The sequence below is a fragment of the Anomaloglossus baeobatrachus genome, chromosome 1 (genome assembly GCF_048569485.1).
Source record: "Anomaloglossus baeobatrachus isolate aAnoBae1 chromosome 1, aAnoBae1.hap1, whole genome shotgun sequence".
NCBI lineage: Eukaryota > Metazoa > Chordata > Amphibia > Anura > Aromobatidae > Anomaloglossus > Anomaloglossus baeobatrachus.
Window position 1 is genome coordinate 957786669 of NC_134353.1, and position 14906 is coordinate 957801574.

General features: G+C 43.2%; 1 protein-coding gene across 1 annotated transcript; it reads right to left on the bottom strand.

Moving 5' to 3' along the window:
* Window positions 1-3650: 3650 nt before the first annotated feature.
* Window positions 3651-6019, bottom strand: LOC142261577 (uncharacterized). Its single transcript, XM_075332121.1, has 2 exons — window positions 5929-6019; window positions 3651-5362 (listed from the first exon to the last, which is right to left on the bottom strand). Exons 1-2 carry the CDS (start codon window positions 6017-6019, stop codon window positions 3651-3653), a joined length of 1803 nt encoding a protein of 600 aa, XP_075188236.1.
* Between the last annotated feature and the right edge of the window lie 8887 nt (window positions 6020-14906).

Genomic DNA, 14906 nt, shown 5'->3' on the forward strand with positions numbered 1-14906 from the left:
GAGCCTCTGTTAGGAGTCTCAACACAGACACTAGCCAGATATCCCTCCGGGAAGGACCTAGCCAAGGAGTGGCTCTTTTTAAGAAACCACCATATTAAGTGGCCTTTTAGTCAATATCCAACGCTCTGACAAGTTTAATGATATGACAAGGGAATTACCAAGGCCAGGTATTCATCCACAGACAGCTGTTTCGGAGTATTGCCCCTCATCAGTGTGGAGTAAGATTCTGGCCAGGTGGGAGCAATACCTAGTAGACCAACAAGACAAAACAATCACTGATCTCGGGGAGACCAGCCAGAGAAAACACTGCTAGCAGCCAACAAGGGCGCTCAAGACAGTGAAATCCTAGGTACATTGCCCCCTGGGAAATATGCAAATCAAAAAAGTCAGTGGAGTCTCTGTTAGCTAGATATCCCTCCGGGAAGGACCTAGCCAAGGAGTGGCTCTTTTTAGGAAACCACCATATTAAGTGGCCCTAGGATTTCACTGTCTTGAGCACCCTTGTTGACTGCTGGCAGTGTTTTCTCTGGCTGGTCTCCCCGAGATCAGTGATTGTTTTGTCTGTATCTGGAAAGTAACTGTTGTATTATTTCTTGAACAGTGTCTCAATTGATTTATTTTACTCACTTATATAGCACCATTAATTCCGCAGCTTTAGGGTGCCATCACATCGTATAAAATATGGCTCCGTTGTTGCTCCTGGAACAGTCTTGGAGTGAGATGCAAGTGTCATTCCGTATGTCACGTGAGTGCTTTTTTCCCATTTATCGTCCATGTGATTCCATGTGACATGCGTTTTAACATGGAGTTTTACATACTGTCATAAGCTAGATAAATTGATGCGTAGCACATATATAATGTCCCATTCACCTGTAAGCTTGCACCCTTTAGTGCCTTTCATGTGGCAATAAAGGGTGTTCAGCTCCAAATTATTTTCCCCCTAAAAACATGAAGTGCCCCTTATCTTTGTTCGGCAGCTAAGGTAAAGCTGAAAGCTGCAATCTGCAGACCACAGCTGGCAGCTCTACTTTGGCTGGTAATCCAAAATAAAGGGTATCCCATGCTGTTATCTAAAAATTTTTAATAAAATAAATAAATTACAATAAAAAAAATAGGTTCCTTCCCAAATTGACTCACCAGTCAATGTAAAGCAGACAGCTGTGGTTTTGTATTCTCAGGCTGGGGAGGTCCATGGTTATTGGTCCCTCCACAGCCTAAAAATCGCAGGTCACATTCGCCCCAGATGTGGTGCATCAATTAGATGTACCAATCCTGGCGCTGGCAAATGGGCTAATAAATGGGGTTTATGTCAGCCGTGAATTGCCAGCTGACATCAAGCCCTGGTATTAGTAATGGGTGGGTCTCTATCAAACACCTTCCATTACTGATCCAGTCATTGATTGAAAAAAAATACATTTTATTTGGACAAACACCCCCCGACTACAAACCTCGCTCCCCAATTTATTACAATTTTTAAAAACAAAATGTCCAATATAATCCATAGCAAGATCCCACGACAATTACAAAAAGCTAACCTGAAAGACATAAAAGAGAAAATCATTAAAGAAATAAAGACAAGAGGCACCCTCATTCACCAACTTATTTTCCAGGCAAATCCCTCATCCCGATCCAGCATAATTCAATAAGGGGGTACCATGACGATCCCATACTCACTGTCACAGTCAATGAACAAAATATTCCCCTTTGGCTGGGACAGCAGTGACTGTGTGGAGGTGGCCTGAGCTATAGCTTGTTGTTCAAACGTAATAAAAATATCTGTGTATGTAAATAATCAAAATATAGATGTAGTTGCACAATTATCTGTCTGTCTATGTAGCAATTGCACAGATCTATAATTTTAAGTTGTATAGCCATGAAAGAGTTAACCAAAGATAATAAAGCCAAAATGTGAAGCTGCAAAAGTGTTATCAGTAATGTTCACACAGAAGGAATGTACGGGAGGCAGGCCATGTGCTGTGAGAAATTGGGGAGTAAAAGTACTCCCTAGTTAGCTTCAAGGTTATTCATGCTTACTGTATAATTAGATCTAGCAGAATACACGAGTCAGTTGAAGACGCTGGCTGAAAGAGAGCATGTCTGTGTGTTCTTTGTCTTATATACATTGATATATTGGCACTGATATACAGCTAATACGGCACCGTCTCTGGATATCCCAAACGAAGACTCCATTAGCAGTCTTCACCCAAAATCTCTACCTTGACACTGCACTAACACACATTTTTGAGAATCAGTGCACTGACCTGAGAACCTCATGAGGTCAGCCCTTTTTTCTTGGTTCAACAACTGGATTAGTAATGGGGAGTATCTGCTAGACAAAGGAAACAGGGGCAGAACATACAGGCTCCCAGTAGATGTCATCTTTTGGGGGATTTGACTGAAACAATCGAAAAAAATGTCTGCTTCCTTGTGTGCGAGTTTTGTCGTGTCTAACAAGATTTATGTTAGGCCCCTTTCACACGTCAGTGATTCTGGTACGTATTTGCTTTTTTTTTTAAAACGTACCAGAATCACTGACATACGCAGACCCATTATAATGAATGGGTCTGCTCACACGTCAGTGATTTTTCACTGCACGTGTCTCCGTGCGGCGTACCCGCGTGTGCGTGATTGCCACATGGAGACATGTCCATTTTTTTCTGGCATCACTGATGTTCCACGGACCACACAGTGGTGTGATCCGTGAAACACGTGCCAGAAAAAAACGTGCTTTTAAAATAAAAATCATTTTTACTCACCCGGCGTCCAGCGATGTCCTCTGCAGCCCGTTCTCCCTGCTGCTTCTGAGCCGGCTCATTATTGTCGCGCATATTCATTATGCGCGACACAGCCGACCCGGAAGCAGCTGCTGCGGGGGTCACCGCCGGCCGGATGCTGCACCGCGGGAGCGATCAGCACCATGGACAGCGGGAGCGCGCACAGGTGAGTTGTTTTCTAAGTGCAATCACGGGCCACGGAGAACGGAGCCCGGATTGCACTTAGACAACCCACGTGTGCCGTGAATCACGGCACACGCAGTGACATGTGCGTGTTTTACACGCCAGTGAAAAACGTCACTGTTTTTCACTGACGTGTGAAACTGGCCTTATGGATATTTTTTTTCTGTGTGAGCTTTGCATATGCAATCAGATGTGATTTTGGCTGATAACACAATCCACATACAGAACATAAAGATGGCTTCTCCCGTGTGAATTATTTGATGTCTGACAAGATCTGATTTACTGCTATACCTTCCCACATTCTAAATAACAAAAAAGTCCTCTTCTTTGTGTGAATTGTCATGTGTCTAACAAAATGGATGTGAGCAAAGCATTATTATTATTTATAAAGCACTATGGATTCTATGGTGCTGTACATGAGAAGGGGGTTACATACAGAATACATATACAAGTTACAGTAGACAGACTAGTATAGAGGGAAGAGGACCCTGCCCTTGCAAGCTTACATTCTATAGGATTTTGGGGAGGAGACAGTAGGTGGAGTGTAGGTTGGGCGGCAACTCCGCAGGGTGGTGAGGCGGCAGCTCCGCAGGGTGGTGAGCGGCAGCTCCGCACGGTGGCGAGTAGGCAGCTCCGCACGGTGGTGGTGGTGAAGTCATTGTAGTTTATAGGCATTTCTGAACAGATGAGTTTTCAAGTTCTGTTTGAAGCTATTTCTCCACATTCTAAACAAGAAAATGGCTTCTGCCCCGTGTGAATCTTTATATGGTCATCAAGGCATGATTTCTGAATAAAACATTTCTCACATTCTGAACATGAAAATGGCTTCTCTCCCGTGTGAGTTTTTATATGCTGATCAAGGTGTGATTTCCGAATAAAACATTTACAACATTCTGAACAAAAAAATGGCTTCTCCCCCGTGTGAGTTTTTATATGCCGATTAAGATGTGATTTCCGAATAAAACATTTACAACATTCTGAACAAGAAAATGGCTTCTCCCCCGTGTGAGTTTTTATATGCCGATTAAGGTGTGATTTCCGAATAAAACATTTCTCACATTCTGAACAAGAAAATGGCTTCTCCCCCGTGTGTGTTTTTATATGCAGATTAAGGTGTGATTTCCAAATAAAACATTTCTCACATTCTGAACATGAAAAGGTCTTCTCCCCTGTGTGCATCTTTATATGGTCATCAAGGTATGATTTCTGAATAAAACATTTCCCACATTCTGAACAAGAAAATGGCTTCTCCCCCGTGTGAGTTTTTATATGCAGATTAAGGTGTGATTTCCAAATAAAACATTTCTCACATTCTGAACATGAAAAGGTCTTCTCCCCTGTGTGCATCTTTATATGGTCATCAAGGTATGATTTCTGAATAAAACATTTCCCACATTCTGAACAAGAAAATGGCTTCTCCCCCGTGTGAGTTTTTACATGCCGATCAAGCTGTGATTTCAGAATAAAACATTTCTCACATTCTGAACAAGAAAATGGCTTCTCCCCCGTGTGAGTTTTTACATGCCGATCAAGCTGTGATTTCTGAATAAAACATTTCCCACATTCTGAACAAGAAAATGGCTTCTCCCCCGTGTGTGTTTTTATATGCAGATTAAGGTGTGATTTCCAAATAAAACATTTCTCACATTCTGAACATGAAAAGGTCTTCTCCCCTGTGTGCATCTTTATATGGTCATCAAGGTATGATTTCTGAATAAAACATTTCCCACATTCTGAACAAGAAAATGGCTTCTGCCCCGTGTGAGTTTTTACATGCCGATCAAGCTGTGATTTCAGAATAAAACATTTCCCACATTCTGAACATGAAAATGGCTTCTCCCCTGTGTGAGATTTCATATGCCGATTAAGCAGTGATTTCAGAATAAAACATTTCCCACAATACGAACAAGAAAATGGCTTCTCCCCCATGTGAGATTTCATATGGAAATCAAAAGATGATTTCTGAATAAAACATTTCCCACATTCTGAACATGAAAATGGCTTCTCCCCCGTGTGAGTTTTTATATGCAGATCAAGCTGTGCTTTTTGAATAAAACATTTCCCACATTCTGAACATGAAAATGGCTTCTCCCCCGTGTGAGATTTCATATGCCGATCAAGCTGTGATTTCAGAATAAAACATTTCCCACAATCCGAACAAGAAAATGGCTTCTCCCCCGTGTGAGATTTCATATGCAAATTAAAAGATGATTTCTGAATAAAACATTTCCCACATTCTGGACATGAAAATGGCTTCTCCCCCGTGTGAATTTTTAGATGCCCATCAAGATATGCTTTCCGAGAAAAACATTTCCCACATTCTGAACATGAAAATGGCTTCTCACCAGTGTGAGTTTTTATATGCCAACCAAGCTGTGATTTCCGAATAAAACATTTCCCACATTCTGAACAAGAAAATGGCTTCTCCCCTGTGTGAGCTCTTTGTTGTTGATCTCCCCTCTTGTGGCTTTTATTTAGCTGAACATTCTGTTGTGAATCAGGAGATTCTTTAGAAGCATCACATGACGGATCTTGGTTGTGAAGGGCTGAAGGTTTTTCTACGATAATGAATTGCTCTTCAGATGTATTCTTTATAATGCCAAAATCTTCTGTCAAAACAATAAAACAGAATTCGTAAATTTTAACCTTTAAACTTTAACCTTCAAACTTTGTTTTCACTGGTAAACTCACTGCAGTCAGGGCCTTATCATTGTGCTGCCCAGATAGTGATGGCTTTATTACCAAGATGACTACCACAATTCCAAAAAGAAATTACACAGAAAATTAGCTATTAATATTGACTATATCCTGAATGTCATACCTGGTACCACAAGCACAGTGTCTATGGCTGCCTTATATAAGGAATATAAGAGGAATTATACTTTATGAGACCAAAAAACTGACAGTCTAAATACTCTTAAAAAATGAAAAGGACGGCTTCCGGTTTTGGCGCCGATTATGTAAGTCGGACTTCTCTCGGGCTCAGTCCCTCGCCCAGAATCACAATGTGGGAGAATTAACACGCTCAGCAACAGGGCTGTGGAGTTAGAGTCGGAGCTCATTTTGGTATAAAATGCACCGACTCCAGCTTTAAAAAAAAAAATTATTAATATTTCATAATTAAACTTTCATATGAATTTTATAAATGTTACTCAAATATATATGTTCTATCAAACTATGAACAACAGTGATAAGCAGTTCTGCTGGAGAGACATTTCTTACTTTTTGTGTGTCACTGTTCTCCACTGCCCTTATCTAATCTTATACTTGGTTAACCTCATGCTGCCCCAACCCCCCCTACTTACAATGTATGAAACTGAAAGTGAAAGTGTGTTGCAAATTCTTAGTAGTAAAGCTCCTCCTCTAGAGTAGATCATACTAGATGTGCGTCTTCCAAGCATCTCACAGCTGCCTGCTACTCAGAAGAGGAAGACTGTAAGAAGTATTATCCTTTCAACAAACTTTGCATCAGTTAACTGTGAGTACATGAGGAATAATAACAGTATTACTGACCACTATATCAGTTGTACGACCTGGCAATCATTTTGTACAATTGTTTTTTAGGAAAAACAATTGTCATTTGGATTGTGAATGCAGAATTAAAAACCTGAGAATGTCAAAGAAGCATCACATTAAATCAGCTGTATTTGAACTTTTCACCATCACTCAAGATAGAAAACATTATGTCTGTCACTGTATGAAAAATGATCCAGACGAAAACAAATGCTGTGAAGCCAAGATGAGTGCACATTCAGGCAAAGATAAAAATGCTCCTACCAGAGCTTCTAATCTAAAGAGACATTTACAGCGCTTTCATCCAGAAGTACTGAAAGCAGTGGATGAGAAATACTGCATCCAAACCAATGAACCAGTGCCCAGCTCTTCCAGCCAAACAAAGCAGCAGAGAACTTTGCAGCCATCAGTTGCAAGATATTTTGTCAGTGACAAAGTTACTGTGACAATAACCGTAGATACATTTAAAAAAACAGATCATAGAGCTTGTTGTAAAGGATAGTGTGCCTATTTCATTATTTTCACGACCAGCTTATGTGTCTGAATGGGGAAATGGCCCGCAAGCTTGGTGTTTCTCTGGAGAGAGTATTAGAAAATTAGTAATCGAAGAAGCTTTTAAACAAAAGGAAGAACTTAAAAAAACTCTCAAGGGACGCTTTCTGTTTCTTAAAATGGATGCCTGCACACGTCACAGAATGAACTATTTTGCCATCAATGTCCGATTTGTTTGTGACAAAAATGAAATAGTTACCAAGACATTGGCAGTAAAAGACACCAAAGCTCATCACACCAGTGAGTTTCTCCAGGTCTTGGTGGAAAAGGTTCTGCAAGACTATGAACTTAAAAAAGAGCAAGTTCTGTCGTAACGGACAATGCTTCAAATATGATAAGTACTATTAAGCTAATGAATGAGAGTAATGATGGTGACCAGCAGCTAGAAGAACATTCTGAGTCCACAGACACAGAAATGTTTGAAATAGAGGAACACGGTATTGTAACTGAGGAGCAAACTGAAGTTGCTTCAGATGAACAGCAACATGATAGTTTAGATGATCTTGTTGAAACTGTGTAAATACGTTCTTTCATTCATCACATACGCTGTGTTGTGCATACACTACAGCTGGCTATAAGAGACCGTCTGCAAGAAGGACATGCTGCTGCACTGATTGGCAAGGTGAGAAAATTGGCTACTGTTGCCAGAACCCCTAAAGTTGACTCAATTTTGAAAAAACGTGCTGGAAAAGGGGCAATTATTGATCAAGCCACACGATGGGGCAGTACTTACTTAATGATTCAGCGCTTGGTTGAACTGAAAACCTTTCTTGTAGACATGGCTAACCCTCAACTGACGCTAAATGAAAATCAGTGGAATTGGGTGACTGAGCTGGAAAAATTGCTAGAGCACCCATTTACAGTGACTAAAAAATTCCAAGCAGAGGACTTAACTCCAGGTATTTTCTTAAAGGAGTGGAAGAACCTGATGTTTCGCCTGTCCCAAAGAGGAGGGTTAATTGCAAGTGGCATTGCTACATCAATGAAATGGAGAGAGGAGCTACTATTACAAAATAACATTCTTTTGGCAGCTGTTTATGTAGACCCAATGCATCGGATTCTTCTAGATGATCAACAGCTAAGTAAAGGAAAAGAAGCTCTGTTTGAAATAGCAGTAGGGATGAAAGGGTTGCAGAACAGTCAGGAGGAACAAGAAGAATTTGGTCGTCCTGCCACATCTTCACCCTCATCATCAACTGATGAAGAATTTAATTTCGAAAAATATTTGGATCACAAGGACCGTGAAAGCGTTCCCGCATACAAGAAGAGTCATCCCCATCAAAGAACACAGCCAGTACATTTCAGCAGAATTTTTCATGTGCACTAAAAGAAATTGAGAAATTTGACCGTTCATCAAAAATAACAGTGCAACAGGCGATTCCTCTGTATCCTGACATTATCAGAGATGTTGCCCGAGTGGTTACTGCTTTGCCACCAACACAAGTTAGTGTAGAGAGGTTGTTCTCTGCTCTCAAAATAATTAGATCAGATTTGATGAAGGATGATCTGACAGAGGCAATACTTTTTCTGAGGACAAATTTATAGATTTCTTCTTATTAACTGCATAAAAGTGTTTATTGCATATTTACTTACAGTTTAGAAAAGTTTATAAAAGTTATTTGCTATATTCTAATTCTAATAAATGTAGTTTTTGCGCTAAGTGGTCTGATTACTTATATGATGGTGAGAAACTGAATAAGCACGATGTTAATATTTTACAACAGTAAATTTATTGTTACGAATTGGTCATTTATGAAGGAGTCGGAGTCGGAACCTGATAAAATCCAGGCGTCGGAGTCGCAACTGTGGCTTACCGACTCCACAGCCCTGCTCAGCAAGCCCCTGACCGTATCACCTGGCAATCTGTACCATGTGGCAGAGGTTTTCTGCTCAGAGGGAGCCTGTAGCAGCGTTGCTGGAGAGACATTAGGCTGCGTGATAAAGATGGCGCTGGCAGCGTAGCTGAGCTCCTCACCCTCACTCTACATGTGTGCTTGCAAACTGACGGCCTGCTGGTAGGACAAATTATCAAACCGGGGGAGGTGGAGAGGCTGTATTGACGGCGGGGACCCAGGAGAGAGCTCAGAAGACGGGCGATAGGGGGTTAAGGGTACCGTTTCACTAAACGACGTACCAGCGATTCCGACCACGATTTGACCTGGTCAGGATCACTGGTGCATCGCTACATGGTCGCTGGTGAGCTGTCAATCAGGCAGATCTCACCAGTGACCAGCCACCAGCGACTCTGTGCTTGGTAACCAAGGTACAAATCAGGTAACTAAGCAAACCGCTTTGCTTAGTTACCCGATATTTCCCTTGGTTACCAGCATCCACCGCTTATCGCTGGCTCCCTGCACACGTAGCCAGGGAAAATATCGGGCGGGTTACTAAGCAAAGCACTTTGCTTAGTAACCCGATGTGTAGCCTAGTTACGTGTGCAGGGAGCCAGCGCTAAGCGGTGTACGCTGGTAACCAAGGTAAACATCAAGTAACCAAGCAAAGCGGTTTGCTTAGTTACCCGATATTTACCCTGGTTACCAGCGTACGCTGCTTACAGAGTCGTTACTCGTTGGTCTTCCGCCGTCAAACACGCCGATGTGAGCTGCACAGCGGGAAACCAACGAGCAAAAAAATGAACCAGAACAGTGTGTAATGATCAGTGATTTCACAGCAGGGGCCAGGTCGCTACTTAGTGTCACAGACAGCGAGATCGCTGATGAGGTCACTGGTACGTCACAAAACCTGTGACTCAGCAGCGATCTCGCTATGTGAGAAATACCCCTAACTCTACAGAGCAGTGGAGTGTGTGAATTAAGCTACTAAATAAGCTGGGGGCGTCCTCCCAGAAATGCAGGAGCTGGGACATTGTTCCAACAAAGTGGATTACTAAAGCACTGCTCTCCCTAGCTGTGTGGTGCCCCAAGCCATCTGCTAGATAGGCTGAGGGGGGCTGAAGTGGAAACTCAGGAACAAGAATTAAATAAATAACAGCACAATAAAACAATACAAGTCACAGCTCCCTGTAAGGACCTGACTCTGCAGACCAGGCCACCTGCTGGATAAGCTGAGCCCCCCCCCTTCCTGAAGTGTGGAGACACCAGGAGCAGAGTTAATTAAATTAAATAAATTCACGCTAAACAAACACAAGTTACAGCTCCCTTTCAGAACCTGAGGCTGCAGACACCTGCTGCCAAGCTGAAAACCAAACATAAGTAGCTTCCCATTGATGGAACACTATCTACGGAGGAGTGGTGCCTAGACATTGGATCCCCCCAGACAACAGATTCAGCAAGGGGAAGATATGGCATCGTCATTTAAGTCCCCCCCAGAGTGGGCAAACAGCAAAAAATGAGAACACGGCAGCTTTCAATGGAACCCCGGGTACCCCAGACATATTTAAATCGGTGGAAGGTATCTACTATGAGCGCCTAGCCTCTGAAGTGGCAAACAACATTCTGACAGACATCTCCATCACACTTAAAGGTAAGGTGTCGTGGATTTATATAACCCAAACAATGACTAATTGTAAGATAACATGCAGTTATAATGTTATCTTGCTTTAAATAGAGATGCCTTTCAGTTTTTATAATGCTGGAAAGCTGGCAATGGGGGCTGCCATTTTACATTCCTAGTTTTAGCACGACAGTTCAGGCTCAATTTACAGCACCTCATGGACATAGGCGATAGTAGTCGGATTCTGACCCCATTAGTTCTATTACAATTGAAATGGTAATGCATATGTGGGCTGCCCAATTCACAGCCGTGGGTGTGTTCAGCCACCATTTTCCCATAGCCCACGCTTTGGGCAGGGCTGCATTTTTCCCCTACAGCCAGGATCTGAAAGAGCAAGCAGTACCATCCCAACAGATCCTAGAACAGTGACGTTAAAGACAGCTGGAGCGGCGTGCAGCGGTGGATTACTGTCTGCAATGACACCCCCTCCGGCGGCGTCCATGCAGCAGAGCTTTGTGTATGTTTTTGTTTGTGTGCATGTATGCAAAGCATGTGAGTAACGGTGCCCCTCCCCCCCGCTACCACTGTCTCTACTGACAGCTCCCCGCTCCCCACTGTCTCTACTGACAGCTCCCCGCTCCCCCCTGCTCTCCTTGCTGCAGCCGCTGTGGGCGTCCATGCAAAGCAGTGCGTGAGTACCGGTGCCCCTCCCCCGCCACTGTGCATCTAATCCTCTCCTATACCTATCCTGTGTGATACTGTTTGCTGGGCTGTGTAACTAATCCTGTCCTGTGTGGTACTGTCTGCTGAGCTGGGTATCTAATCCTCTCCTGTGTGATACTGTCTGTTGAGCCGTGTATCTAATCCTATCCTGTGTGATACTGCCTGCTGAGCCGTGTATCTAATACTCTCCTGTGTGATACTGTCTACAGAGCCGTGTATCTAATCCTCTCCTGTGTGATACTGTCTGCTGAGCTGTGTATCTAATCCTCTCCTGTGTGATACTGTCTGCTGAGCTGTTTATCTAATCCTCTCCTGTGTGATACTGCCTACTGAGCCGTGTATCCAATCCTCTCCTGTGTGATACTGTCTGCTGAGCCGTGTATCTAATACTCCTGTGTGATACTGTCTGCTGAGCTGTGTATCTAATCCTCTCCTGTGTGATACTGTCTGCTGAGCCGTGTATCTAAACCTATCCTGTATAAGCAAGGATGGTTGACCTTAGGGAGAATAACATCCACCACAGCGGAGACACCATCACGTGTTTCTCAACGCAGTAATTCTAGAGCAATGCCCCCTGGGAAATATTCAAAGCAAGAAGGCCTGCGGAGACACCATCACATGTTTCTCAACGCTGGCAGAATTAGCCAGATTCCTACTCCACACTGATGAGGGGCAAATACCCCGAAACAGCTGTCTGTGGATGGATACCATGTTTGGCATAGGTGGTCTCCTTGACTGGAGACTGCCCTTCCCGTGGTTGTTCCTTCCCGGTGAAAGACCTGGCTAGCTTCCTGCCAGCGTTGAGAAACATGTGATGGTGTCTCCACAGGCCTTCTTGATTTAAACCTATCCTGTGTGATACTGTCTGCTGAGCTGTGTATCTAATCCTATCCTGTGTGATACTGTCTGCTGAGCTGTGTATCTAATCCTATCCTGTGATACTCCTGCTGTCCTTAGTGACACTTTAGACATTTCTGGTCACCAGAAAAATGGCTCCGCACTGTGATGCTAAATTTCATTCCCTGTTATCCTTTGGAAACACCCAGATTGGGAGGGGGAGGTGACATCACACACAGGAGAGCAGATTCTGCCCACTTTACTGCAGCTGTAAAGTGAGATTTCTACAGTAGGATTTCAGCAGCTGCTCTCCCTAGTGTTTAACAGTGGAAAATATCAAACTTTATTTTTTTTTATATTTTGCTTAATTAAAAATAATATTTAAACAAAACATTAAAACATTAATACTTTACATTTTTTCAGTTACTGAAAAATTTTTTTTTTGGACAACACCTTCCCGTTAACCCCTTCAGCCCCCAGCCTGTTTTCACCTTAAAGACCCGGCCATTTTTTGCAATTTTTACCAGTGTCACTTTGACAGGTTATAACTCTGGAACGCTTCAACGGATCCTGGCGATTCTGAGATTGTTTTTTCATGTCATATTGTACTTCATGAAAGTGGTAAATTTAGGCCGATATGTTTTGCGTTTATTTGTGAAAATTTCGGACATTTGGCGAAAAAATTCGAAATTTTATGCCCATAAATCTGAGTGATATGTCACACAAAATAGTTACTAAATAACATTTCCCACATGTCTGCTTTACACCAGCGCAATTTTTGAAATAATTTTTTTTCCGTTAGGAAGTTAGAAGGGTTCAAAGTTCATCAGCAATTTCTCATTCTTCCAACAAAATATGCAAAAAAAAAATTTTTTTAGGTACCACATCACAGTGGGAGTGATTTGAGAAACCTAGGAGACAGAAAATATCCAAACGTGACCACATTCTAAAATCTGCACCCCTCACTCTGCTCAAAACCACATCCAAGATGTTTATTAACCCTTTAGGAGCTTCACAGCAACCAAAGCAATGTAGAAGAAAAAATTTAAATTTTACTTTTTTTACACAAAAATGTTACTTTAAACATAAAATTTAGCATTTTCACAAGGGTATCAGGAAAAATGCATCATAAAATATATTGTGCATTTTCTCCTGAGTACGCAGATACCTCATATGTGGTGGAAATCAAATGTTTGGGCACATGGCAGGGCTCGGAAGGCAAGGAGCGCCATTTGAATTTTTGAGTGCAAAATTAGCTGCTCATTAGCGGACGCCATGTCGGGTTTGAAGACCCCCTGAGGTGCCTAAACAATGGAGCTCCCCCACAAGTGACCCCATTTTGGAAACTAGAGCCCTCAAATAATTTTTCTAGAAGTTTGATGTGCACTTTGAACCCCTGGAGGCTTCATAGAAGTTTATAACGTTGAGCCGTGAAAAGAAAAAAAAATAAATTTTTACCACAAAACTGTTGCTTCAATTAGGTAGCTTTTTTTTCACAAGCGTATCAGGAAAAAATGCACCATAAAATGTATTGTCTATTTTCTCCTGAGTACGCAGATACCTCATATGTGGTGGAAATCAAATTTTGGGCACACGGCAGGGCTGAGAAGGCAAGGGGCGCCATTTGAATTTTTGAGTGCAAAATTAGCTGCACTCATTAGCGGACACCATGTCGGGCTTGAAGACCCCCTGAGGTGCCTAAACAATGGAGCTCCCCCACAAGTGACCCCATTTTGGAAACTAGAACCCTCATGTTCTAGTTGTTTAGTGAGCACTTTGAACCCCTGGAGGCTTCACTAACGTTTGTAATGTTCAGCCGAGAAAATATATATATTTTTTTTTACCACAAAATAGTTTTTTCAAACAGGTAGCTTTTTTCATAAGGGTATCAGGAAAAAATGCACCAAAAAACGTATTGTGCAATTTCTCCTGAGTACACAGATACCTCATATGTGATGGAAATCAATTGTTTGGGCGTACGGCGGGGCTCAGAAGAGAAGGAGCGCCATTTGACAGCAAAATTGGTTGGAATTATTGGCAGACGCCATGTTGCATTTGGAGACCCCCCTGAGGTGCCTAAACAATGGAGCTACCCCACATGTGACCCTATTTTGGAACCCCCCCCATACAAAAAAATTAGTTTGGCGAAATTAAAAATACGGACGTCAGTAAAAAAAAAAAAAAAAAAAAAATATGAGCACCTGCCACTAAGACCAGTGCCAAACGTGAGAGCAATGCACGAGTCTCGCATCGCATCATCCGCTCCTGTCTGGAAGTGAGCAACTGTGCTGGATAATGCGATGCGAGAGGGCGCGGCGGCGGATGGAGGGGCGGCAGATGAGAAAGGGTGCAGCTGATGGAGGATGGGAAAGGGTGCAGCGGATGGAGGATGGGAAAGGGCGCAGCGGATGGAGGAGCGGCAGAGGATGAGGGGGATGGTGGGAGATGAGATTGGGGATAGCTACCTTACAGGATGCATCTAGGCAGCAGGATCACAGCAAACAGAGGAGGCAACAGATGAAGGAGGCAACAGATTGAGGAGGGTGAGAGGGGGCAGTAGATGAAGAGGATGGGAGAGAGCAGGCAGCAGATCGGGGAGGGTGGCAGAGTCTGATGGGAGAGGGAGGCGGCACATGGAGGGGGGAGGCGTCACATGGAGGGGGGGGGAGGCAGCACATGGACGGGGGGAGGCAGCACATGGAAGGGGGGAGGCAGCACATGGAAGGGGGAAGGCAGCACATGGAAGGGGGAAGGCAGCACATGGAAGGGGGAAGGCAGCACATGGACGGGGGGGAGGCAACACATGGAGGCGGGGGAGGCAACACATGGAGGCGGGGGAGGCAACACATGGAGGCGGGGGAGGCAACACAT